The sequence below is a fragment of the Artibeus jamaicensis genome, unplaced genomic scaffold, assembly GCF_021234435.1.
Source record: "Artibeus jamaicensis isolate MK-2021 breed Jamaican fruit bat unplaced genomic scaffold, CSHL_Jam_final contig_548, whole genome shotgun sequence".
NCBI classification, from domain to species: Eukaryota; Metazoa; Chordata; class Mammalia; order Chiroptera; family Phyllostomidae; genus Artibeus; species Artibeus jamaicensis.
The window spans coordinates 12,857,649-12,884,394 of record NW_026521883.1 but is presented as its reverse complement, the minus strand read 5'-3'; the positions used below and the strand labels follow the sequence as shown (position 1 = coordinate 12,884,394).

The window sequence follows — 26,746 nt, the reverse complement described above, 5'->3', positions numbered from 1 at the left end:
ACTGCCTTGTAAACCATGCCCTCCTCCTTCCCAATGATTTACATTCCCCTTCCTGGTCAGAAGGGCCCACCCTCACCCACCCCCCAGACCGAGGTGAGGGCAGTAGCCTGCTTCTACAACAGTTGTCTCTTCCAAAGTGTCAGCTAGCCTGCTTCCTGGAAGTGCTCTTGCAGCTGTCCCCTGCCACCTAGCCCCAAAGCGAGGGACAGACAAAAGGGGATGGACAATGTGGTCCTGGTTAGCTGACGGCTGGGGTGCCACCTACCACCACCCCACCCGCAGTGCCAGTGCCCCCATCTTGAAACCCTCCACCGCCTCCCTCAGTACATAACACCCGTCATAATGTGACGAGTGTCACTGGCTCGGTTTCTGGAAAGGGTCAGAGGCTAAGGTGCCCTGACCCATCTCCACCCACAGGCATCACCTTACGGGCCCCCACCTCCCACACCAGTTGCTGTTACTCGCATGGAGGTTGTACAGATAAGCCACTGAGAGGCCGTCCTCTGAAACGTCCCAGGGGACAAGCCAGAAATCTAAGTTCAGAACGGGACAAAACATCTCAAAATGTACTCGGGACCATCTTGACCAAGCAGTAGATCCAGTTCCTATTTATAATTCTGAAACGCAATAAAATATCAAGGTGTTTGGCACCTAACTTCACTTCTGAAACTCTCCAGCAAGATGAACTGAATGGAAATGGAGGACACGTTCAGGAAAAGGGAAGAACACCGAGCTATTCTGAAATGCTGTCTGCTACGGCAGCTACAGACCGTGGGTGGAAATCTAAGGGAAAACACCCTCCTATTTATTAACATGCCATCAGTTACTTACAAAGGCAGACAGTCTGGTCATTGAGCCATACCACATATGGCTTCATTCACCAGGTGCTATGCCATCTTATTCCAAAACAGTGAGTAGGGGCATGCTTTGCATAATTTTTTAGTATCTATGGAAACAAAATGAAATGGATAACTGAACCTATTATCTGTAAAATCTACTCATCCAAAAATCAAATTATTGAGGCAAAAGTGATCTTTCAAAATACTGGGGGGAACACGCCATTTTCTACCACAGGCGCATCCCACTGGACAGAGAAATGCGTCCCACAGGAGGACAGCAGCTTCGGAGGCTGCACGAACAGCCCTCTCAGGAAACCTGATACTAAAACCATCTAATGGTGAGATCCACTAAAGAAAGAAAACACTCAGCTCCTGGACATGTCTGGACCTCAACGGCAGCTTGCACTGTTGCCAAGAACCTGGTGCACAAGTTCCAAAAGGAAAGATCAGGGACATACACGGGCTTTATGCACCACAAACTGCGCTCACGTGGACGCCATCCTCCTGAACATTTGGAGGTGAGCACCCTGGACCACAGAGGGTTCCATGTGCACACGGTCCAAGCTGCCGTCAGCCCACTTTGAGTTTCTTTGTATTTTAACTTAATTGAGAGAATATTTTGAAACATCTCCAAGATCTGCCTACAAACCAGTACTGAGATTTTGTAAAAGCCATTTCCCCAAGATGACCTAAAAAATGCATGTGATTAGATATTGTTACATATTCATAATTTATTTTCTACTTGATTCTCAAAGCATTTGCAATGACATAATCCCATACATAGTATAAATTTTTAAGCTAAAAATTTATAACTTAAATTTTTAAACTATAAGACAAAGAAGCAAATGCATCAGAATTCCCATGTCACATATTTCCACAATTAATAATTCCGAGCTCCCTGACAGCCAAAGCAAAAAGGGAAACATAATGAATTACAGTAGTTCCATTATTTAAAAAAGAACAATAAACAACCCAACTCTTTGGGAGAGAAGCTTTCCCAGGTGCCAAATTAAAAAAAAAAAAAAAAGCGTAAGTTCTTGTCTGGAATAATTTCTGGGACACTAAGAAGTCCCAAACACTCAGGATCATTTTTGAGATGCCCAGCCACTAATAAAATCCCAGGACATGACTTGAAAAGTCATACATCATCCTAACAGTTACTACCACTGACAATTACCTGTCACTGACATGCTAAATATATAGCAGAACAAACTTCTAACCACCTCAGTGTTACTAGTGTCTGTCCTATTTTAATGTGATGCCAAAAAAGGCTAAAGTGATGGGAAGAAAGAAGGACCAAAAGGGGAATGACCGTCTGAATTTTGTCCCATTTTCTTAGATGTCCAAGGAAAGGGAGAGCAGTAGTACCATCCAGAGAGGTCCGATTTGCAAAAACGACACAAAGTGAAAATGATATACTTACATCACCCTCCAAGCTGAGCTTGCTCAGAATTTCGTGAACAGTAGACATTTTGAAAGCAGCTGGAAAAAAATAAAGTGAAACGTTTTTAGAAAGAGGCTTTCCTTTCCCCGGAAGCACAGTGATTCATTACACTAATTTCTACTTCTTGGACCATTTCATCTGAAGATATTAAAGTAATTTTTACAAATATATGCAATTTCCATCTCATGATTGGGAAAATTAAAGTTTGGTGATAGTTTGCCTCGGGTTTGGGATGGGCGACTGAACGAGCCAGTCTTTCTCCTGCTCTGTTTGAACAGAAGCTGAGCTGGGAAGGCTGATTTGTGAATACAAAACCAAAATGCTCTTCAAGACGAAAGCCACTTGTTGTTCCAACAGGACAGAACTGAGCCTTCCCCTTCCAGTACAAAGTGGTAAGTTTGCCAAATGTGTCACAACTTCTGTTACTTCTCACCGGTAATCTGACATATTGAAGCCTGACATATTAATTACAAAATCAATGTGGTTCTCATACTGGCCCATTCCTAAATGGAACCCTTAATTACCACCCGTAATTATTTTCTTAGCTCCCAGGTGCTTAGAAGACATTAAACTGTTAATGAGAAAGAGAGGGGATCGATTTTCTGACATGAACGCACTCCATAAAAGACTGATCCTTGCACTTAAGATTCAAAATGGCTGCAATGAAGTCATCTTCCCGTCACTACACCTCCTCGGGCAGTGGCACTGCCGCCTGACCGACTGGCTATCGGGCTTTGCCATCACACAATTCTCGGAATCGATACCCCAGCCCCTGCCGGTGAAGAGTGCTCAACGGGCACTAGGTTCGTCCCAGCTGAGCCAAGGCAGGTCGTTCAGCAGCAGCATCTCCCAAACAAAGGACACAGCAGAGCTGCCTCCCGAACTGTGGGAATAACACCTGACTGCAGCATCTCCTGCTTCCATCGTTTTGTGATTAAGGAAACTGCATCCGTGCAAATTCTGCTTCCTGTTCTCTTCCAACAATTTGCTTAGTCTAAATATTTCCATAGAGCTGGCCTGGAGGGCGAATTGACACAGACACTTTCTGTTACCAGAAGGCTATAAACTAACTCGTGTGAGAGTCCAGGCTCAGTGTGGGGTGGAAGCAGGGGGTCTAAGAGAAGAGGATTCACCTTTGTTTGGGTTATCGATATATTTCTGCAAGATTTTCAGCCCCATCTCTCTCCAGACCCCTCCTCTGTATTCTGAATGCTCACAGATGCTTTTCAAGCACGGCAAAAAGAAAATCACAGCTATTCTAACTCCCCCAACTCTCACAACTCTCAGACCCAAATACCCTAGTGCTGGCATATAATCCTCATTTGCAAAGTCTTCCTCTATAAACAAACTGTGGTACATCCAGACAATGCAGTGATATTCAGGGCTAAAAAATGAAGGAAACTATCAAGCTATGAACAGGCATGAAGGAACTTAAATGTACATCACTAAGCAAAAGAAGCCAATCTGAAAAGGCTACATACTGTATGATCCCAACTATACAACATTCTGAAAAAGGCCACACTAAGGAGACAGCAAAGGGATCATCGGTTGTCAGGGATTAGAGGGGGAGGATGGAGGGATAAACAGGTGGAGCAAAGAGGATTTTTAGCGCCATAAAACTGTTGTGTATGATACTCTAATAGTGGATACACATCCTTGTACATACCTCTGTCAAGACCCACGGAATGTGTAGCACCAAGAACAAACCCTAATACCAACTATGGACTTTGACTGATAGTGATGGGTCAATGTAGGTCATCAGTTGTGACAAAGGTGCCACTCAGGTGGGGCTGCTGTGAAATGTGTGGGACTGGGAATACACGGGAACTTGGACTTTCCACTCAGCTTTTCTGGGAACCTGACGCTGCCCTAACAAAGAGTCTATTTTTCTCTCTCTCACAGCCTTGCTCTGGAGGTGGGCTCTCCAACAGAGTAGCCGCCAGCCACACGTGGCCTATCAAGTATCTGAAAAGTGTCCAGTCCAAACGGAGACGTGCCTTACGTGTAAGTACACACTAGATTTGGAAGACTTCGTATGAGAAAAAAAAGTAAAAATCTCTCAGTAATTTCTATATTGATTATATATTATTTACGATGTGTTGGGTATAATAAGTTAAATAAAAAAACTATTTAAATTTAATTTTACCTATTTCTTTTAGTTTGAAATAATTTTTAAATCTTCGCCCAAGGATATGCTCATTGCTTTTAGAGAGAGAAGAGAAAGACAAAGAGGGAAACAGGACTGGCTGCCTCCTGTAGGTGCCCCCAGCAAGGATCACACCTGCACCTGGCCATGTGCCCTGACCGAGAATCAAACCCTCAGCCGTTCGGTGTATGGGACGACCAGCTGAACCATGGGGCCAGGGCTTCTTTCTTTTTTAATGTGACTACTAGAAAATTTACAATTGCACATGCAGCTCATATTCTGTTTCTACTAGACCGCACAGGTCTCGAAGTCCAATCCTGGTTCCTAGCCTCTGAAGTGGCCGAGTCAGTTAAAGACTGAGTTTGAGACTCTGTAAGAGAAACAACTTGGAGTCTGCTCAAGAAATCTTCAGTTTCGCCTTGGGCCAACACACATCGCCAAGGGTCTCATCAGTACCCTTTGCCTAAGAATCACCAAAGCAGAACCACTCAAGGCCGGGCCTTGACTATTGCCCCTGGGGCTGGGTGAAAAGTGGACTGACAAGGTGTGCACTGAAGGGTAAACTGCTGTCACCTGCCTAGCAGAATTCTAGTCCCCGCAGTGTACCCCTAAGAAATAAAAATGCCGAAACACATACAGAGTTGTTTCTGCTCAAGGAAGTGTGGATTAAATTCGATTTATTTATTAAATCAAGGACCTCACGTTGGTTCTGATGTCTAAGAAATCTCAGACACAGAGGCACAGTATGTTCTCACTGTGTAGTTCTCTCAAGCTGCCTTTCCAGCTCTGAGCACTGGCTTTGCAGACAGCTGCCCAGCATAACCGTGTCTCACATGCCACCACCCTCAGTAGGTGGAGATCAAAGACAGCCTGATACACACTCTCCATTCATAGTCATTCTTCTCCCATAGCCACAACATACTGAGGACAGAAAATAGGGGTGCTTAAAAATCCCACAACGCTTCCTTTCCATTTTATTGTCCACAAGTTGTGCCCGTCTTTCATCAAAGCGGTCCCATGTGTCACCATCAGTTAAATTCCTCTAGTTGATCTTGTTCAACGTCCATTCTTGGAAGGCAGCTGTGCACACCACTGTACCACCAACGCCAATCAATGTCCATCCTTCACTGGTGGTCTCAGACTCTAACTCAGTCCCACTCTCCAGGAGTGGCCTGTGAACCCAGCCTCGGCACCCTCTATCCACTCCCCAGCAAAAGTGGACTTCGGCCAAATTGTTACTCGCTTCTCACCAAACACACCTTACTCCCTTAATCCACGCAGCCCTGATCAGTCCTTCCTCCCCCATCTCTTTACCCTACATTGTTCTTCTCCTTATAGACCCTGCCCACCCCTCAAGTCACCACCACTGTGGAGGCTGCGCTAATGGAGGCTACACCCCGATTCCACAGAGCTCTCTCCCTCCTTTAAATGTCAGAGCACTTACTGATGCTGCTAGATTCATCCACTGAGTTCCTGCCACGTACCAAGTATTCAGACAACAAATGCTTCTTAAGCTCAACTCAATGCAGCAGGCAGGCAGTATGTCTTACCTCATCTCCCTGAGTTTCAGTTTACCCACAGATTTAAGAGTGTCTTTGCACATTCTAGACACTAAATGAATGCTTAGAAACAATGAGCTGCTATTTTACATAGTTAACAGTTTACACATGTTTTATCTATATGTCCTGCTGGAAAAGCAAAAATACCAGTAACTACAAAGTAATATCCATGAAACTTGCTATGATTCCATGCATGTCTTTTGAATCCATATAAATATTTCCTATTCCATGCAAGCTTAATGGCAAACTTAATTTCACCTTAAAAATAAACCACGGCCCCCATTTCTTTACTGAATCTAATCCCCCTGACAAAGCAAAGTCCTTATGTGAATGACTGATGAGTCCCTAGAAGAAGTAGTTGGCTTTCCCACTCCTGTTTGTTAAAACATTAGCTTAATGTAGTATATTTGATTAATGAGACTGTGTCAGTGTGCTGCTACCCTTGAAAGTGGAAAAAAGAGTCTTGGCAGAGCTACCGTTGGTTACATGCCCTGGTAACATTCAAGTAATCTATCACCCTCCCCACCCCCACCCGCACAAGCACGCACTGGCCTGCACCACATTAACTGCAGCGAGAGACGCACACAGCTGTGAAATGCAGGCCCCACCCTGCAAGACCTCCAGCTCTCTCCCCTCCCCACCCCAGTGAGACACCTGAGCGACTGGCCCAGGGCACCCAGCCAGTGGGCAGGGAGAGAGGGCCAGAATCGGGGCCCTCCCACTCTGGGGTCTTTGCCCCTTCCCCCTCGCCGCGGAAAGGGTGAGGTACTGCCTAACTTGAGAAGGGCAATGACCCTGGAAGATTCCAGCCAGAGAAACTTGGAGAAAGCCTGGGGAGGTGGGTTGGAGACTGTCCCTCGGTGTCAGGAGAACCAGAGAACGGGCTTAAAACGAGCCTTGTCGGGGGCCTAAAATGAAAACTTCCGAATGGTGCAAGTTTAAGGTTGAAAATACTGGAGGGCCAGAATGCTAAGGTGATTTGTTCCCAATACTCATAGTACCTGTTCACCACGTTTGCTCTGGAGGCTGGATTTTCTTCCTGAAAATAATAGCTCCGCCTTAATGGGCCTATTCGAATCGTAAAATTCCTAAGGGCATTTAAAGCAGGACAAGCACCCTCTCTGGCCAGCTGCTCCAAAAAGAACATGGGCCTGACAGCCTGCATCACTCCTGCTGACACGTCAGCCTCACCCAGATCTCCAACTGGTTTCGACATGCAACAAAAAAATCAGCAAATTCTATCTGTTGACGAGTACCTCTACATACCAGTACCTTCCATTCCCAGAGAAGGGCTGGGTTCCTAGACGAGATCCTTAAAACGGTCCCTCATCAGGGAAAGTTTTTCCTTTAAGGAAATAGAGAGACTTACTGAAACACCCACACCCACTTCAAACTGGTTTGAAAAAATTCACCACTGGGGTGAGAAGAGGCTCACTCAGCTCCACCCTACCAAGGAAACAGAAGTTTCCTCTGGCCTTTGAAGTATATTCATCAATGAGACTGTTAATTGTCTGACTGAAAAAGCTCTTCACTTGAGCAAAAAGCTAGACATTGTTGAAAAACAAGTAATTTACAGTTCACATCAGGACTAGGTTAAAGATAACTTAAGGGTTTGTCCTTTTTTAAAAAGCGCTATAGATTGGTTTATGTGTTGCTGTTTCACTTCAAATACACAGAACAAAAACAGTACAAGTGAAACAGCTTTAACTTCTCCCCACAAAAGTAAAACAAAGTTTGCAAATAGGCTGAAACAAACAAACAAAAAAGTAAGCCTAAAAGTCAACACTTGACATAGTAAAAATAAGCTCTAGCGAAACGAATTAAGAACCAGCTCCAGGAAGACCACATATTAATTCAATTCGCAGGAACAAAAGCGTGTTGCAACAGGGCTGGCTGGTCTGCAGAGCAGAATCTGATTCCAACCCAACAGTTTCGCTGACACGCCCACCTTATAGTTTCATTGTAGTGTTGACACAAAACACAGCCCTAGCAACCATGCTGAATCAATCAGGGGTTTGATGATACAAAAGAGGATTTTTAAAACCAATAAAAGGAATGGGGGTGGAGGGAGGTGGAGGGCTGGGCTTCCCCACCAAAAACCTTACTGGCAAAATGTTGGGTCTAAGGGACCAGGCAACAATTTTAAACCAAAAGGGGAGAAAAAGAAATGCATGAGTCGGGGTGGGCAGGAAATTCCCCCTGTACTCCACTCTCCAACCCCCCAAAGCATTTTTATTTAATAGAACCTTCCTGAAAGCACATACTTTCTCCTTGGTTTTATGGTCTTAATTAATGCCTGAGTCACAGGGCCAAGTCATCTCCAGAAATCCTGGAATTCTGCCCAGCGGCCGTGATCATACCAAGCAGGACAGACACACAGCGCTTGCTCTGGCTTGTCCCTTGTGTTGCCTGATCTGAATCCATTTTTGTTTGCTACCTACAGACAGGTTGCAGCCTTCCGCTCTCAGAGCCTCTCCATACACGTTCTCCTGAGCTGGGGATGAAGTGGGCGGAAGGAGACCAGCGGGAAGAATGACCTCAGTTGGCAGGAAGCACTTTCAGAGTTGAGAAATCAAGGCCTTCATATCTACAACTCAATTTCAGCGTTTTATGGCCTGCAAATTGTGTTTCCAACGGGGGCTCTGCTACCAACAGAAAAAAGGTCTAAACTCACACTCTGGCCTTTACCTACTGATTCATAAATCTCTCTTACACACGCACAAGCACACCAGCCCCGAAATCATACTGTACTTGCAATTATTCTCCAAACCCTCAGCACCGTCCTGCTGCCTCCAGGTCCTGCTGCCTCCAGGTCGGGGCTTCTCAGAGTTCCCTCCACTGGGAGCTCTCAACCACGACCAGCTAACATCCCCATGAGGCCTCTGGACACAAACGGCACTGATACCTTTTCCAGTACTCCGTGCCCCTGTGGCTGTTGTGTGTCTGACATTTCAGAGCTGAGTGTATCTAGGCGGTCTTTCCATTCCACCTGCCCATGGGGTTTCCATGTTACTCACTCCAGTGTCCTGATGGGTCTGACTGAGTGCAATGCTCAGCACACACTAGGCGTCCAGGCAAACGTTGGGAGGGTTTACACACACCAGGTCTTTGCATATTGTCTTTTTTTCCTATGCACTCCCCTTCCTCAATTTCCTTTCTCTCCCTCCGACTAAGCATTTCCAGTGAATTCCAGGGCCACACATTCAGAGCTGGGGACTTCAATTCCCAGCTTCTGCATAAACCTTTGCGAAGCATGACCAGCCCCCTGGAGGGCACGTTCTCTTTCTTCATGATATGCAGCCCATTCCCATCCGGCTCGGCACCCCACCTCCGTCCTGTCAAGGCCCTTGGGTCCTAGCTCTGTCCAATGGGCAAGGTTGAAATGTAACCTACATCTCCTGTGGAAGGAGGTGGAAAGGAGGAAGGTCTGAAGAGTGGCTTTGGGACTCTGACTTCCTGTGAGCTGTGTGCAGCCGGCTGGGAGTGGCAGGGGGACAAAGGGCACGGATCCCAGTCACAGCCACTCCTGTCGATCGGAATTTCCCACGCCAAGCCCAGGATTAGACTACCTGGGTGCTAAGGACTTCTCTCTGACAAGACTGAGCTCAGACAGCTTAAAAACTTCCAGGCGTACCCTGAAAAGGTGATTTGGAGGTCATCTCCAGAGAACCACCCAGAGCAAGCCTGGGTCTCCCTGACCCCTCCTGCTGACTTGCCCCCCAACAAAGTAGATGGGGACTGCCTCTGCCCATAGGAGAAGGAAAAGTACAGCAGACTGTGAAAGGGTGGAAGAACTTTTTTTTAACGGCTGGAATTTCCTCTGAGTTAGCCTAAAACTAGAATAGGGTGTGGTACCAGGGAAAATGAGGAGGGTGGATTCTCATGTAAAAAAAAGAAAAAAAGAAAAAAAAAAGGAGCATTCCTTTTCTATTGAATTCTCACAGTCAAATCCAGAACACTGGCTAAGTCACATTAAGTAGCAGTTTCTCTAAGGTTAAATCTGTTCTGGGGGGGACAGCTGGGTTAAAGGGACAGGGAGCCCCAGCCAAGCTGGGGAACTACGGTAGATTTGGGGAAGTGTAACGTTCAAAATCCAGTTACTGCCCACACAATTCACTTGCTTTGTCTACATTTTGTCCCTTCGGTTCACTGCAGTATCCCCAGTGCCTATAACTGTGAGTAGAACATAACAGGTGCTTAAGAGATACTGTGGAATGAATGCACATTTAAAGCAGCCCAGCAGGGCCTAGGATTCCTTTGTGACACACCCACCCTCCATGAACCAAATAAGGCCAGAGCCTCTGCACAAGCAGAATGAGAACAAAGGCTCATGGCGGCATGTTGTGTTGGTGACAACAGTCTAGGCCCAGTGGTGCAGGAAGCGCCCACAGACCTCAAAATCAATAGCAATTACAGAAGAATATCTACCTTGCCAAAAAACCTACTTCAATCAGACATTAACCAGGAAACTAATGGCCAGGACTGCTGGCCTAATGTCTAGCCTAACGTCAATCAATACAGCACTTTAATAGCTCAAGTGCAGAATGGTAAGTACTGAGACGCCAATCCAAGAACAAGCTTCCGAGCAAAGTCAGTGAGTCAGCAACATTCTGTGGGCATTCAACCCAAGCAGGTCATTCGGCACTGCAGAAAATTACAAAATCCGGGGCGTCTCCAAATCATAAACCCCCAACTAAAAAAAATGCACCTTGATGGGCATACTCTTCTACTGCAGATGTGAGGGGCAATTTTGGAGGAACTCTTGAAGCTTTTAGAGCATAGACAGGATTAGGAGAAGGGAGGGAAGTGCTTAACGGGAATATCTTAACACCACTGGCCTCTCTGAACTTGGCTTCATCTAAAATCTTCCTTCGAGTTGCCTGAATATTACATTATGTGTCTCCTTGGTTCCAAAGTCTCTAACTCTATAAATTACAGATCTGTGTAGCTAACAAGTTTTTCTTGTTTTTTTAAAAACTCCTCTGGATTGCTGAAGATTTTAGGACCACCAACCATTCCCAATATTGAATATTAGTGCACACAAATGAATACATTTAATTTGCTAATCTCTAGCTGGGTGTTAAAGACACTGAAGTAGGAAGGTGGAGGGAATGCAGAAGTGGCTTTTGTAAGTTGTCAAGACAGAAGGTCTCTAAGGAGGCAAGAGAAAGGCAGAGAAAAGCAGAGGGGGGACAAAGACGTAATTTTCCAATTAAAGTAATTTAATCTGGGTCAACTTTAATAAAAGTTCCAAAAAATATATTTCGGTGGTTTATTCTTCCTTCCCACACACCCTCCCTTACCCTTCCACCTTCCCTCCCCCCATCACCCCACCACCCAAATTAGTCTTCAGAAACCAGTGTGTGCTCAGTAGGTTTTCAGGGCTAGCCAGGAACCGAAGCGCCTCCTGTAACACTGTTTCGGTGGGAAAGTGCATTGTTTTTCAAACCACCAAGTTCCCGAGGGGCACCCACTTTTGAACAGAAGCTGTCTGAACTCAGGGGCCCAGGTTCCTGGACTCCAGAACTTACAATTCTGGGAAAAGACCCAACCTGCACCCATAAGGCCACTGCCCTTTTACCCACAAATTCAGAAGACCCATAGTTTTAAAACGGCAAATCTTTACATATAAATGACACTCTACAATTGCCTGGCACCATGTTTTCAGTATGCTTTACTTCTGAGTGAACATGTTTTTTGAAATTTTCGATAATATCCTTATGGGAATGGAGGTTAAAAAAAAATGGGCATCCTTAAATCACTTTCCTAGGTAAGGAGGTTCACATTCACCTCCGTCGTCGTCGTGAACAGTCGATGGAATCCAGCCCTCCCACAGCAGGCGCTGGGGCCCACTCCGCAGAACTGCAGGAGAGGCCAGGGCCACACCCTTCTCTGCACCCTCAGTCCCTGACTCACTGTGGCATCACCGAGACAACCCTCCCCACGGAACGCCGGGGGGCACTTCCTTCCTGATTCAAAAGGGGTCACCCAAGTGGGAAACTCTCCAAATCCGAGGAAATCAGAAGTTGCTCTCTCGCAAGATAACGTAGACAAAGGAGAAGGAGCTGAAGTTGTTGTTTTTTTTCATTTCGCTTCGGACCAGGGTTGCTACTAAAAATTCCCGCCCCACCTCCTCCGCCCCCCCCCACCCGCCCCGGCCCCGCCGCTTCTCTCCAGCTGGTCAAGTTCCACAAACACGCATTTGTTTCAAGTAAAGTAACTTGTAAAAGATGGGGATTACTTTCTAAACGGCCGTAAAGCTTTTGTTAAACGTGGAGGCCAATGCCCGGCGTTACTGCTCCGCTTGGGACCCGCGGCTCCCAGAGCGGCCACGCCCTGCTCCCCCCCAACCCTGCCCGCGCCTAGTGCGTCTGGAATGCGGGGCTACCCTTTGCACCCCTCCCTTGTGCCACCTCTCCGGGCTTCCTGGGAGCACTTCGGGGGGCTGCACGACCCTGTCTCTCTACCCTGAACCCCAACGCAGGGCGGAACTGGCCACTCTCACTCCAGCGGGACCACCTTGCCACTGCGCCCCCTTTCCGCAGAACCCTGTGCCGACCGCCCCCCCAGCCCCTCCGTCCCATGGCCCACAGAGTCCCTGTGCCCGAGCCTCTCTTTGCAAGGCCGTCTCCTTCCCGGCCTCTCCGCGCCCCGCTAGCCCAGCGGCCCCCGGGCCATAGCGGGAGGGAAGGGCGCGCCCCGCTTACCTGGGCCAAGCGCGGAGAGCCGTGAGTGTCCCTAGAAGCAGAGCTCAGGCGGCAGGCCTGGGTGGGGCTTTTATAGCAGCGACGTCCTCCTGGTGCTGCCGAGGCCCGCCCCGCCCGCCCCGCCTCCTGGTTCCCCGTCCGCGCCCACCGGAGTCACGGTGACTCACCCTCCCCGACCGGTCTGCCCCGAGGGCCCGCCCCGCCCTGGAACGTTCCCGGGGCCTCGTGGTGCCCGAGCGGCCCCTGCGCCCGCGGCCCTGGTCTCCGAGAAGGCGCCCCCGAGGCTTTCTCGAGGGCCGTCGGCCTGGTTTCTTCCTCCTTTCCTCATTTTACTTCTTGAACGCCACGTGGCGTGCTCAGCTCCGGCGTAGATTAATAAATTAACAAGACTTTAGTAGGCTCTGAGCTTCATTAAATCACTTTTTTTTTTTTTTTTTTTTGGCGTCTATGCTATGGAAGAAAAAACTGGTCCGAAAAACACGAGTCGTGATTCCCCTGAGCTGCGGCCATTGGCATCCAGCTCCCCATTACCCTCCGCAAACTTGTGAGCTTCATCTCAGGCCAGCAGTTCCCAGGAGGAGTGCGGCGAGGGCGACCCTTCGGCTCTTGCCCCGCAAGACTCTGAGCCTGCAGGGAGGCCGGAGCTTGGGGAGCCGGAGCAGAAGCCAGGAGCCAGACCCCAGCCCCTCCCTGCGCCGGGCGGCGCCCTTTCCCTGGGAGAGCCCTGCCGCGCTTCTCTCCGAGCCTCCGGGCCGGGACTCGGCGCCCGGCGCTGGGCAGCTCTGCATCCCCGTGGCAGGCCTTCCCGGGCTGGGTGGGGCGGGTGGCTTTCAACCTCCAGTTCCAACAAAGAAGTTTCCTGTCTTCTTTCACAACGGTCGTTTTTTCGTAGCTGCTTAGCCAGTTCCCTCGCTTGGTTTTGCTCAGTTTCTCACTTCTCTTCCCTGCTTTGCTTCCACAGGAGCAACGTGTAAGCAAACATGTTTTTATGTGTGACTGCGCAAGTACTGGACTCAAACCTCGAACAGGAATGTTTTGCTAAGAGTCCCAAAGACCTCTCAATGCAGCGCCGTTGCATTCCTCCCTTTGACACTCTCTTCGTGCAGCTCTTTCTCCTAGTCTTAATGCTTCCATATTTAAATCTCCTATCTAGCTTAACGTTCATTTGTACTTGCCAGTTGAGCATCATACACTCCCGGGAATCACAAAACGATAGTGAGGCCAACAGACCTCCGTTGGCATGCCGTGCCCGTTGGTTGCGAAGTCCAGGCTGCAAACGGGGTCTCAGGACACTCAGCCCAGAGCTCACTGTGACCCTGTCCCTCCGCTTGGAATGATACATGATAGGGCCTCTCGGAGGAACAAACAGAAAATGAAGCAATTGTTTTGATACAGTTTCTGATTTACATTGATAGCTCTTCAATTTAGGCCAAAAGCCTAAACCTTGCTTATCTGCCTACTACCCTGAACATTTTGGGACAGACAGTACTGGTCGGACAGGATTCTGCCATCTTTTTCTACTCCTGTAGAAAGATCTACTCTTGCAGATTCCACAGCCTCTTCCTCCTAATGGTGCTGTGATAGGCCTCCACAGAAGACTGAAATCAAATCATGTGGAATACATGAAAGCCGCCAAGTACACACACAAAAGTTTTTGCTTATCTTTGGCATCCAGCAGATCCAAACAAACGGATCTATGCACTAGCCAGACTTTGCTTCATGCTACAGAACTTTCCACTGATGTTATTATAAAGATGAAGTAATTAGAAGTCATGGTTTACAAATATCTGAGGAATGTGGGGCCGATAAGTACGAAAGAACTTACAAATCTCTCAGTGCCAAGATGCACGTTTTTCCTTTTCTTCTCTCCCTGTGGCTGAGGAGAATGTTCCCACTACAACAGAGCTCAGATTACGTCTGCTGTTGGGCCTGCACCCTGTCCTCTCAGGCCTCCGACTTGCTTTGTTCACGCTTTACCGTACCTCCACGCCTAACAGTGCCTAGCCAGAAATGATAGGCACTCACTAAAAAGTAAAGAATGATAGCATTATTCACCCAGTAATAGAATGTCAGAGCAGAAAGAGGCCTTAAGAAAGTCATTTGCCCAATTCCAGATTTTGACTTATGAAAGAAGAAACCAGAGCACAAACCGAGTCTCCTGCCCAGTCCAGAGACAATGTATCACACCTGAGTTACATGTGGCAAGTGTAACAAATGCCGCCCAAAACTCAGTGGTTAAAACGTAAGCATTTATTTGCTCTTCATTTTACAATTTGAATGGGAATCAGTGGGGATAGCTTGGCTCTGTTCCCTATGATTATGGGTGGGGCGGTAGAGTGAGAAATAAATTTCTGTTCTTAATAAGCCGTGCCATCTATGGTAGTTTAATGTAGTTGTCCAAACGGACTAAGACACCATGTAAGATTATAGTCTCCGAAGATGACCACAATAATATTTCCAACCCCATACGTTCTTCTAGAACTTCATCACTTCCCCATCAAAAGGAGGAGTGTATGCCCACGTCCCTTGAACTTCATGACCCATTCTGAGTTATTTGATCAACAGAGTATAGCCGGAGTGATACTGTGACTTCAGGGGCTAGACCATGAATGCATTTCTCTCCTGTGTACTTGGGACACGTGCTTGGGAATGTAGCCACCATGCCACGAGGAAGCCCAAGGAGCCTACGAAAGGAACCAGAGTCCTCAGCTGACAGCCAGGACAACTGGTTCAGGACTACGTGAGCCACCTTGAAAGTGGACCATCCAACTGCTGTTGAGCCACCTCAGGTGAAGCTGCATACAGCAAAGACCTCCCCACTGAGCTTTGTCCGAACTGCACACTAGTGGACAAAACAAATTCTTACTGTTGCTGCAAGAAACTAAATTTTGAGGTGGTTAGTTATGCAGCAATGTAAAACTGAAACAGTTATCATGAGAGGGAAATACAAACAGTACATTTAGAGGCTCAGGTTGTGTTTCTACAATCATAATTCTGCAAACAATGTGTATATGTATGTAAAGAGTAAAAGACTTATTTTTCGTAAAAAACTTATTTTTTGTAATAGACAATGGGTACTATTTAAAACTGAAAAATTAGAACATACTGACATGCTACTTAGAAATACAGGGTCTGGCAGAAGTAATACGTGCTTGACTGTGGTTGGTAGGGTAATAATATGGGTGTAATAATGTATACTTTTAATTTGAACATTTCACCTAAAAGGTCATATGGTGTGCCTGAGTGTGATACTGTTATGTTACAGAACTACAAGCTTATGATTTTGTAATAAAAAGGGGGCGTTATTTGCCAGGTCCTGTATATAGGTGAATCACCATAAGAATGAGCCACCAGTGTTGAAAGTGTTTGGCTCTGCAGAGCAGAGATGTAGGTATCGTGGATCAAGGTAAGTAACTGCTGCCTGGGTGTGTGCCTGTGTGTTGTGTGTGGATGTGTTTGGAAGCTATGATAGGAAGTACACATTGCCCACTCAGTATATATTCTGCTTTTGTTCTTAGCAACAAAGCCAGTCTGTTTGTTTTTTTTTTTAAGTGGACAGCAATGGACTCAGCTAAAAGATTATAGTTTTCAGCTTCTTTTGGAATTAGATGTGTTCATTTAACTAAATTCTGGGCAAGAGAGGAAGCCAATGAAAGTTATGAGCTAGAGTTTCAATAAAACCACTTTAATCAAAAACAGTTGACATGGTTTTTCCCTCCCTGAGTCCCCCCTTTTTTCTACTTTGTTTGCCTATTACTTGATATGATGGCTGGAGCTCTTTCAGTTCCCGTGGACCTGCAGGAAAACTGGAAGATGGAAACTAGGCACAAAGGATGGAAAACAAAAACTTGAGGATGAAAACAAAAACACTGAAAAAAAAAAAAGTTAGGAGGAAAACCATTGCCTGTTTCCCTGATGACTGGGAAACCAATTCAATCCTGGACTGCTTTCTTTTAGATTTCCTTTATATGAAAGAAAAATACATTTCTACCTGCCCAGGTTGGGTCGTCCAGTCGTTCAGAGCGTCGTCCCCATGTGCCAAGGTTGTGGGTTCCATCCCTGGTCAGGGGATCAACCAAAGAATTGCATGAATAAGTGAAACAATAAAATCAATGCTGTTTTTTTCCTCTCTCTCTCCCTTCCCCTCTCTCTAAAATCAGTTTAAAAAATACATCTCTACCTTATTTAAGTCACTTATTTCCAGGCTCTGTTACTAACAAACTTAACCCTAACTAATTGTATATACAGTTCTATGGCGTTCTCATGTAAATATGTGGCTTTTAAAACTATTCATTCGTATAACTTGGCTAAAGATGACAATGAAGAAAGGAAGGAAAGAAAGAAGAAAGGAGGGAGGGAGGGGAGGGAGGGGGAGGGGGGGGAGAATCAGAGATGCTGAGTGAGTGGGCACACGTGGGGCTTTGGACTGAGCCAGTCCGGGCTTCTCATTCTGTTTCTGCTTCTTCCTGGGCAGGTGAAACTTCCAAAACCTCAATTTTCTCATCTGTGGTATTGCAGGCCCATTGTAAAGAGCAGACAATGCATAAAAGGTGCCCAGTTGGTGTTGAAGCAACAGTGGTTATTTTATTGGCTCGTTGGGTCTTTTCCGCATCTAGCCTGCTGAACTTGGTGTAAGATTTAAATCAACTTGTTGAATTAAGGTATCATGACACTAATCACACAGAGTACTCTTGGTGTGGACAAACCCCAACTTCTATTTTCAGGGAAAAAAATGCAGTAACTCCAACCTCCCTTTCCCAGCTCAAACAGGTACTTTTGGTCTCAATACATACTCTACAAGGCATCCAGAATTATCTTTCTAAGAAATAGGTCTGATTGTATGACCCATCCCTGGAACTCTCTCTGTGGGATCTGACCAACCTGACAACCCTGTTTCCCACATATGGCCCCGTCCCACCTGCCACGCACCACGGCCAAGCACACTCATGCTCAGTGCCTTTGTCCACACTGTTTACTGGCCTCAGGTGCCTTTCCCGTTTTCCCGAAATGGTGAACTTTGCGTCATGCCTCAAGCCTTAGAGCGAATGTTGACATTATTTTTCTCATGAAGAAAGCCTTTGCCAAGTCCTTCAGGCAGATTTGGCTCTAATCTGTTTCTCTTTGCATTTTTTACATGCCTCCCCTCTTCCAGTGGTCACCTTGCATTTTTATACAGGGTCCGGCAGAAGTAACGCCTGCTCGAGTGTGGCTGGTGGGGTAATACTATGGGTGCAACACTTTATAGTTTTAATTTGACACACCAAAATGTCCTATGGCGTGCTTGAGTGGGATATTTTTACAGAATTACGTGCTTATGGTTTTGTAATGAGAGATTTTGGAATAAAAAGGGGGCGTTATCTGTGCCAGACCCTGTCTTTTATTTATTGGTCTCTGCCGCTGGACATTTCCTTGCTTCCTATTGTGCTGACAGTGACATAACCAGTACCTGTCAATGTCGGGCTTCTCTCCATAAATGCGTTATGTTGCCTCATTCCTGCTTACACCCACCCGACAGAAAGGAGAAGGCTGGTGATACCCGGTGCAGTGGGACCTGGGTGAGTGGGTGGGAAGGCAGTGCAGCAGGGTCTACCAGTGCTCAAAACCGTGACTCCGCGAGTTTGCTTGTGCAGAGCTGTCCTGAAAAGAGTGCCACCCGTGATCACCACAGGAAGGCTTCAGCAGCGAGGCTCAGTTAAAATTAACTCTGGGAAAGTCTATACGACAGACTGAGGCTGTGAGAAGAATGGAATAGAGCAACATGTTCCAACACGGACGGATTTCAAAACCGCCGTGTTGAAGGCATGAACGAGCAGCAGGTGAGCTCAGCTGTGCCTGGTGGGCACAGCCAATGCCGACATAACAAAAGATCATGGAAGTGAATTTGGCTAAAAATGCCCGTCCATCATGATCATTCCTATATCCGCTGGCCGGGATATTGGGACGCTTTCTGCACTATCAGCATCTTAGTTCTTATTAAGATGATTAGTAAGACTCCCGCCCGTTTGACTGCATTTTTAGTTTGTCAAGTCAGAAGATGAACATTTCCATCTCTCCCAGCCTTCGTTGTGTCTTTAAGCAATACTTCCCACAGAATGTTGCACAAAAATACATGAATGACTGATTAGGTGCTCAATGTCCGCTACCAGTGGGAAAATCCCAGTTCTGTAATAACACATCCATCACTTAGTTATAAGCATTTGCTCAAAAGAGGACAGTATTTTACACAGAACGTGTCATGGGTATGAACACGCCCACACAAAAGTAGGTACACTTCAAATGTTCTCACCATTATTCAATGTCCACTAGATGCATTCGGGAGTTTTGAATATTTTAAAAGTTGGAACACCTTATGTGGGCTGAGTAAAAAAACAAAACAATTAGGCTAGTATGACTAATTTGACTCTATTTACACTAATGGTTATATACACTTACACATATATTGGTGTGTACACGTATACATACATATATGCAAATATATGGCAGGACATACATCAAGCTGATATTAATTACTTCGGTGAAAGAAGAAAATTGGTATATTTATGGAGAATGTTTACTTTTTATTACATATACTTTTTTATATTATTTGAGTTTTGTTCGTAATGAGTATGTATATTACATCTATAATTGCAAATAGATGAAAAAGATATGTAGCTAATGTAAAGAAGGCTTCCTTCTCACAAGTTAAGATGATGACAGCCCATGCCAGGCCGTGGGGAAAACTTTTTTAATGGTATTTTTCATATATATTCATAATACACAACGAAAAAACTATAGAGGGGCCCTTGTGAGATGGCTCAGTTGGCTGGACTGTCATCCATACACAGTGGAGTTGTGGGTTTGATCCCTGGTCAGGGCACACACCTGGGTTGCAGGTTCAATCCCCAGTCAAGGTGCATGGTGGGGGAGCAGGGGTGACTAATCAACATTTCTCTTTCACATCAGTGTTTCTGTCTCCTCCCCCCACTTCTTTCTCACTCTCTAGAATCAGTGAACATATCCTTGGGTAAGTATTAAAACCAAAACAAACCAATGAAAACTATAGAGGAAAAGTTGTATATCATAGCACCCTCTCCCAAACAAGCACTTAGGTTTCATTTGGTTTTGATTCCTCTGATAATAAATACTCTATGACAATGCAAATTAGGTGCAGGTTCATTTGCTGTCTGAAAGAAAAGGTTTGATAAGCAAATTAATGTCATAAGTAAGACAACTTCTTTCATGAGGTTTACGGGAAGGGTCATAACCTGAGAGGCTGGAGTCGGTGCAGAGATGCTATGTGAGGACATCTGAGCTGGGGTAGAGCTAAGCTAAGTACCAAGGAAGAAGCCAAGGACACTATAATTTTAAAGAATTCCAAAGAACAAGAGCAGAGTTTGAACAGGAGATGAAGCCAAGTTCTGTAGCTGGAGCAACACAGAAGCAAGTAGGAGGGAAGCGAGGAAAATGGAAGTGAGGCTGCAGGTGGGGCTGAAGTGCCCTTGTCACTGTGGCTGAAGGACAAGTGACACCCGAGGGTCAAGTCTGGTTGACATGAAGTGAACATGGATGCTGACTCTTCTTTGCCATTTCTTCAAAGAACAATGCGATAGAGAGGAACGTGAAGGAGGAGGAGAAGACAATAGGGGAGGGGTGCTGTGTTACTGTGACAGAGAGAAATGGACCAGCAGGCACTCCTGCCCTAGGCACCCCCACGGCCTCTTCGCGGCTCCACCCTAGTTTCTGCATGTGGGCACTGGGCAGTTTAGCCCAGACCACCTGTGAGGTGCTTGCTAGCTCTTGAACTTGTAAGGCCTTCCTTCCTAAAAACAGTCTCAGATTCTTTAAGACTCAGCTATGGCGACCATTGAAAGATTCATGATCCAACTTCATTACTCAGGCAGAAGCATTTGAGTTCCACTCCTTCAACACTTTGGTATCTGGTTTTCCTGGGGCCCTTGGTAAGGGTTCCTCATTACTTTCAGTAGGGTGGGTCTCAAGGTCATGCTAGAAGCAAGAGGCAGAAAGATGGTGAGCTGATCCAATAGGCTCTGGTTGCAGTCTGTTTTTTTTTTTCTTTTCAAATGAGAGGTTAGTCTTCCTCAAATCCCAATGACCCAGCCACTCCCTAATTTGGAGACAAACCAGATGATTTCACTGGTCTTTCCCATCTCTGGTTTCTATGATTCATCAGCTATAGCAACTAGGGCAGGGAAAACACAAACATATCTCTAGTACGCAGGTTACGTTGGAGCTCAGAGGAAGAAATCTAAGAAAAACTGCTAAGATTGTTTTTAAAAAAGAAAGGACAAAATATAGCTTATAATACTCCCAACTCGGACATATTTTCTAAAAGGTCTCCCTGTTTTCAGTGCCTCCTCTCTTTCCTCTTCAATTATTAATTACACGAACTTTTCCATTTCGTGAGTGTTTTACACCTATTTTTCTATGACATGGGTAAAATTCTTAGTCTAATACAGATGGAAGCCTAGTTGGTTTTGGTCACCCGTATCCCTGAAGAAGCCGCCAGTATCTGACTAGAAAATTCAAGGAACTCTCAAGACCAATTCATTCAATTCAGTGAACACCGAGCACCCACTTTAGGTTAGCCCCTAGGGCAGGACTGTCCAGCAGACGCATACTAGAAAAAAAAAGCCCATGGTAACTCAACCTTAAGGCCTAGTGGAAGTAAGTAAGTCATTATAATTTGACCAATGCATCAGAAATCAAACCCCAGGGCTGGTGGAACCCAGTAAGAGAATGACACAGCTGTCAGGAGAGGTTAACCAGGATACTCCATTCTGGCCAGTGCAGTCACCGTTACTCACGGCCCCATGAAGTCATTGTGTAACCACTAAAGAGGAAATGTAACGTCAACCAACCTGTCGTTATCCAGAGGGAATGTCATTTAGAGAGGTGTGGCTGTTAATTTTTAAACGGACCGTCCTAGTATAAAACACAGGCAAAGAGGATTAGCCACTAGGGAAGATACATATTTCTTTAATGCCGCCTTTCTGAAAATTGTGAAAATATTTTTGGAACTCCTGTACTTAAGTATTGTCCTAAGAGCCTAAGGCAAGTCCTGGTCACTTGAGAGGAGTTTTTTTTTTTTTTTTTTGAGGAACATTTAAAGGTCACTCTGAGTGAAGGCTCATAATTAAGAGGCCAAAGGATAGAAGGAGGAAAGCGCGTCGTTAACTGGGGTTAGGAATCCATGAAGTCACGTCCGGGCCCTCATTTGACTACAGCGTTCGGTGGACTCAGGAAATCCGGTCATTCTGATATGAGGTCTGAAGTGGATAGCTATCAGTCCAATAAAACTCTCAGTGTTCCCGGGATACTAAATATTCAAAATCCTGTAGTGCTAGTTAAACGTAATTCTTTGTTTTGGTGAGAATATCCACAAACAGAGTGGACTGAAATGGAATCTTCAGTAATAACCTACCTATGGTTGAGGCACATACACACCAAAATGGGTCTCAAAAACCGATACTGCCCAGACCAAGTGGTTTGAGGTTTCCAGTTAATGACACCAGCCTCCTGTAGGTCACCATCAAAACGGATCCAGTCAACACCGCCAGCCTCTTTCCTTTTCCAGAGCCAGTGGCATTCTAGAGAGTGGGAGCAATGGGAGGAGGCGCAGAGTTGGTGGGTGCGGCCTCGGCCCAGGGACCTCTCCCCGCCAGTGCTCACAGAGGCGGCCACTTCCCGGCACCTACAGTGTTGCTCTTCCTTCGAAAACTGACATTGTCCTCCAAACTGTGAACATTGCTTGTTTGTCTTTTCACAAATCAGTCTGTTAATACAGTATGCACATAATAAAGTTATCTGCCTTGGAGTGCTAAAAAAAATACGTGAAGCGCTCATCTCAATGATCTCAAGCTGAAAAGGAACGGCTGAGACCCACATGGGCCCACAAGGGCTGGCAGCACTGGTCTCCATGCTACCACTGTGTTTTCACTGGTTAAGCCACATTTTCTCTTTCGAGGTTGTAGTGTGGGAGCGACTTCTTCCAGAGTCCCCCCGGTGCCATGGACAGGAGTGAATGAGTAAATATGGCCAAGACATGCTAAATCTGCTTGGGGGAGGAGGAGTGGGCTGTGGCCAGTTTCTCAGGGGAGACAAAGGCCAGCAGCGGCCAGTTCCTCTGAGGAGAAAAAGGCCCCGAGCGCCCTCTTCCATAGCCTTTTATTGTGTTGTAATACACGGGAATACAGGGCAACAAAGATCAAACAGTAGATAACATTTCAAAGAGATCTGAGTCAGCGTCTGTCAGGAAGAGAGTTGCAGAAACTTTGGGAGACATACTCATTTCCTCTCGGACCCTTATATGAATGAAAGCACTCTTAACAGAGCAGGTTTCACAGGTTTATCAGCAAGTCTTTGTGGTGCCAGATTTTTCCCCAGGACATGCTCTAGCAAGGCAAGGGGCTGCACCCCTCCCCATCAGGTATTCAGGCTTAAAGGGATTAGAGCCAGGAAGCGCTTCTCCCAGAGAACATGGGGACTCGGGTTATGTCAAAGCCTGGCGTGGGGGGTGGGGGGCAGCAAGAGTCCATTGCTTTTTGTTGCAGCCCCCCCCCCCCCAGTCCTTCCATGAAGGCCTCCCAAGTGATCGAGTCTGGCTTAGGTTGCCCCCCGCTGTGGGGGGTCTTACCCATCATTGACTTCTGACCTAGCTTTGGGGGCAGGGAGAGGAACTGAGGCAGCGTTTGCTACCAGAGACAGGCTTTGTCTCCTGCGGCCGGCACTTCAGAGGTTGTCTCTCGCCCTTAGCCACAAGGGGTAGAGATACAATTCCTAAAACTAGGCATAGCAGTCTACAACAGTTCTAGTATGCATTTTAAACATCTGAATGTTAACATAATATCACACAAACATTAAAACATTTTTGGGAGGAGCTCATGGCATGACTTACTTTGACCCTTAAGCTGCTCAATGGAGGGCACCTTGGGTTTCCGGTTGGGCCTCGGAGCTCAGGGCTCCGCTCACTTCCTTTTTCTTTCCTATACTCCCGAGTCCTCCTTTTTAAAGGTTAGGAGAGAGACCAAGTAGGTCAAAACAGCATTTAGAGTTAACCATCTTTTCTAAGTGGCTTTCTTGGGAGGATATCAACGTTTTCCCCCATGGAATCAGGGTCCACTTCCAAATCATGCAATTGGAGTTCAATTCCCCAAAGAGTAATGTTTGCAAAGATACCTTTTCTCCATGTAGCTCTGGGCTGTGGAGGAAGGAGCGGCATCTGCCCCAGCTGCGTGAGGCCTGCAGCACTTAGCACCCTAGTAAGTGCAGCGCCGGGAGATTAAGTACAACGACTTAAGATCTCCTTGTCTTGGCCACACTCGCCCCAGCGTGGCAGGTGTATTTGATAACACAGAAACAAAGAGGACAGATTGTCAAGTAAAACTGATCACTAAGGCTTTTTGTTTAGGTTGAAAAATAGCCTCCACTGATCTCCCTGCCTTTGGACTTCCCTAGTTTGCATGCCACCCCAAAATCCATCCTACGTATTATAGCCACGCTTTCCATTATAGAATTTTAACCGCGCTGCCCGCCTCCATTGACACCCCCATGAAAACACTTTTGATTACTCGCTGGCTCAAGACAACACCCCCAGTCTCTAATCAGGCACCCAGGACATTTTTTTTAGTTCTCTCCAGCACACTTTGTTTGGTCCTTTTGGGTCCCTTCCGCACAGGCCCCCTGGCCAGCTCTCAGCCGCCCTGGATGACCTGCTATTCCAACACGCTGCGTGTGCCTGCATCTCGGCAACGCTGAAATGTTCCTTCCAGTCTGGCAAACTCCTTTCAAGTTTTAGCTCAAATGACATCTCTCACTGATTTAACGTGACAACACTTCACACAGTGAGTTGCAGTTTAAAAAGAACTTTGATATCCATTATTTATTGGAAGGCCACTAGAGCCTGGAGAATATGCTGGGAAGGCATAAATATCTGAATTGTACAGATGAAAAGACCTCGGCTCAAAGAGGGGAAAGGTAAGGCCTTAGCAAATGATGTTCAGACTCCTACACGGAGCTTGCTCCCAACCCCCTCACCTCCAATGCCTCTTCCAACAAGTTCCAGCTGTGGGCTGGCTCCCCATAAGACCCAACCTCTCATACTTCTCCTCAAGTTGCAGCTGACAGTCCTAACATTCTGAAGACATCCCCAGCTGCTGGATATGAATTAACTTGAGCATGGGCTCCAGGGAGGCAGAAGGCTTGGCTGACAGCAACCTCAGCACTCCCCGGTATGCAAAATGACATTTTGGCCTTAGGCACTTACTAAGTTACACAGTCCTTGCTCCTTAAAGAGCAAAAGTTTTCGGGCACTAAGAGTGTAGCATTAAAAAAAGCCAGACTGAATTAGGGACTGACCTACCACTTTATTAGCTTCCCAACGTGTGCACGCAGGCAGAGATTTCACAGTTTTCTTCACCCTCTTCCTGAGCTCAGAACTCATTGCGCAATTCCATGAGACAGCGTGTTGGAATTGGACAGAAACTACTTCCAGCTGCCTGCTGTGGCACTTGGGAAACTAAAGTGTGTAGCACTCTCAGCGGGGCAGAGGGCAGACACTGTACTTGCAAAATGTATCCCATTATTTATTTTGTACATTAGTAAAACTGCTCTTTGCATGTTGTTGGGACCCGTAATGAACTAGTTAAAAATAAAACACAAACTCTGTATAATACATTCCATTTCTTAGTTGTGCGGAAATGTGAACTTTCTCGTTCAGTTTAAGAGATTATAATTACTTGATTTTTTTCCCCCAGCATTTATTTCTCATTTTCAGTTGAAAACGTTCGGAGCAAATTTAAATGTCTCAGGGAGGATTAGTCAGTAAGACTGTTCCTGGACACAATGTCCTCCTCATTTATTTGGAGTCTCATCTAAGAGGCTAGGGCAAAAAAACCTTACAGTTAGCTCAGGGGCCCAGGTTGGGTAGAGGTTTGTTGAAAGCCCAGCTCGCTAAACTGTGGTAGCCTGGGTCTCCCCGACTTTGGAAGGCACCCCCTGCAGAGCTGTGTAACACGGGCTTCTTTCCAGAACACTGGCCAGTGGGCGTGGGGTTCCCTTTGGTCGGGAGCTTTTGTTGTTGTTCGTTTTGTTTCTGGTCCAGGAAGACTCGCAGACTTGTTCAGACAAAGTTTTGGCTTCCAGGTGGAATGTTTTTAAGAGATTTTGAAAGATGCTATCTTCCGAATTGTTAAACCTAAATTTGTATTTTTTGTTATTCTTAGTGAGCATAACATTAAATGAGTTAGTGTTGTAAAATGTATCGAAAATATAGAGCTTATCTTTTTTTTGTGAGGTGACTGGTGTTGCCTTTAATAAACATTACATTTTAAAAATTCACTTTCTTGTGCAGGGCTCCCAGCTGCCCACAGACCTGCCCTTGTGAGCAGTGAGGCCTCAGATTGAGGAGGAGACGCCCCAGCCACATGCTGGTGTATGGTGGGCTCTGGGGAATCAGCACAATTTAATACGTGTTGATGGAGCATCTGGAGGCTGCCTTGTCCTGGAATTGGATTTGGGTTATATACACCAAATGGTTGTATACAGACACAACCATCGCCCTTGAGAAGTGTACGATCTGTTTAGGGATATACACTCAATCCTCAAAGGAGAATAAGGCAGGATAACATTTGAGATTCAGAATTTCTGCCATTATAGTAAGTATTGCAGGAATTCAAAGGACAAAAGGCTTTTAGAGGTTTTGAGTCGTGAGAAAACTTTTATGGCCTGGACAGACCCTAAAAACAGAAATCTCTGATTTCCTCATTTCATTCCAAAGCTTCTGTCTTTATGTCCGACTTTTGAATCCAAGTCTTTTTCTACCCAGCCTTCGTCCTCCGTAACTCCCCTGTTAGTATCTGACACTGTGAATTATACCCCTCCTACAGGGTGTTTATTCTGAGATCATCTCAAATTTATATGAAAGTTACAGAAATAGTACACACAGCTCCCATGTCATCCTTTCAAGACTTCCTGTTAACATTTCGCCGCCTAAGGCCCCCAATTTCAGAGTAGCTTGCAGACACAATGCCCCATTATTAATGTAGACCTCAGTG

At 46.1% G+C, this 26,746-nt stretch overlaps 1 protein-coding gene across 1 annotated transcript in view; it reads right to left on the bottom strand.

The window, feature by feature from the left end:
- ANXA2 (annexin A2) overlaps positions 1-12,798 on the bottom strand; it is a 41,696-nt gene extending 28,898 nt beyond the window's left edge. The window contains exons 1-2 of the mRNA XM_037151039.2: positions 12,696-12,798; positions 2,263-2,321 (exon numbers count right to left, since the gene is read on the bottom strand). Coding sequence (XP_037006934.1) covers positions 2,263-2,310 — 48 coding nt within the window. The 5' untranslated portion in view covers positions 2,311-2,321; positions 12,696-12,798. The remainder of the gene's footprint in view (positions 1-2,262; positions 2,322-12,695) is intronic.
- Positions 12,799-26,746: the final 13,948 nt, after the last annotated feature.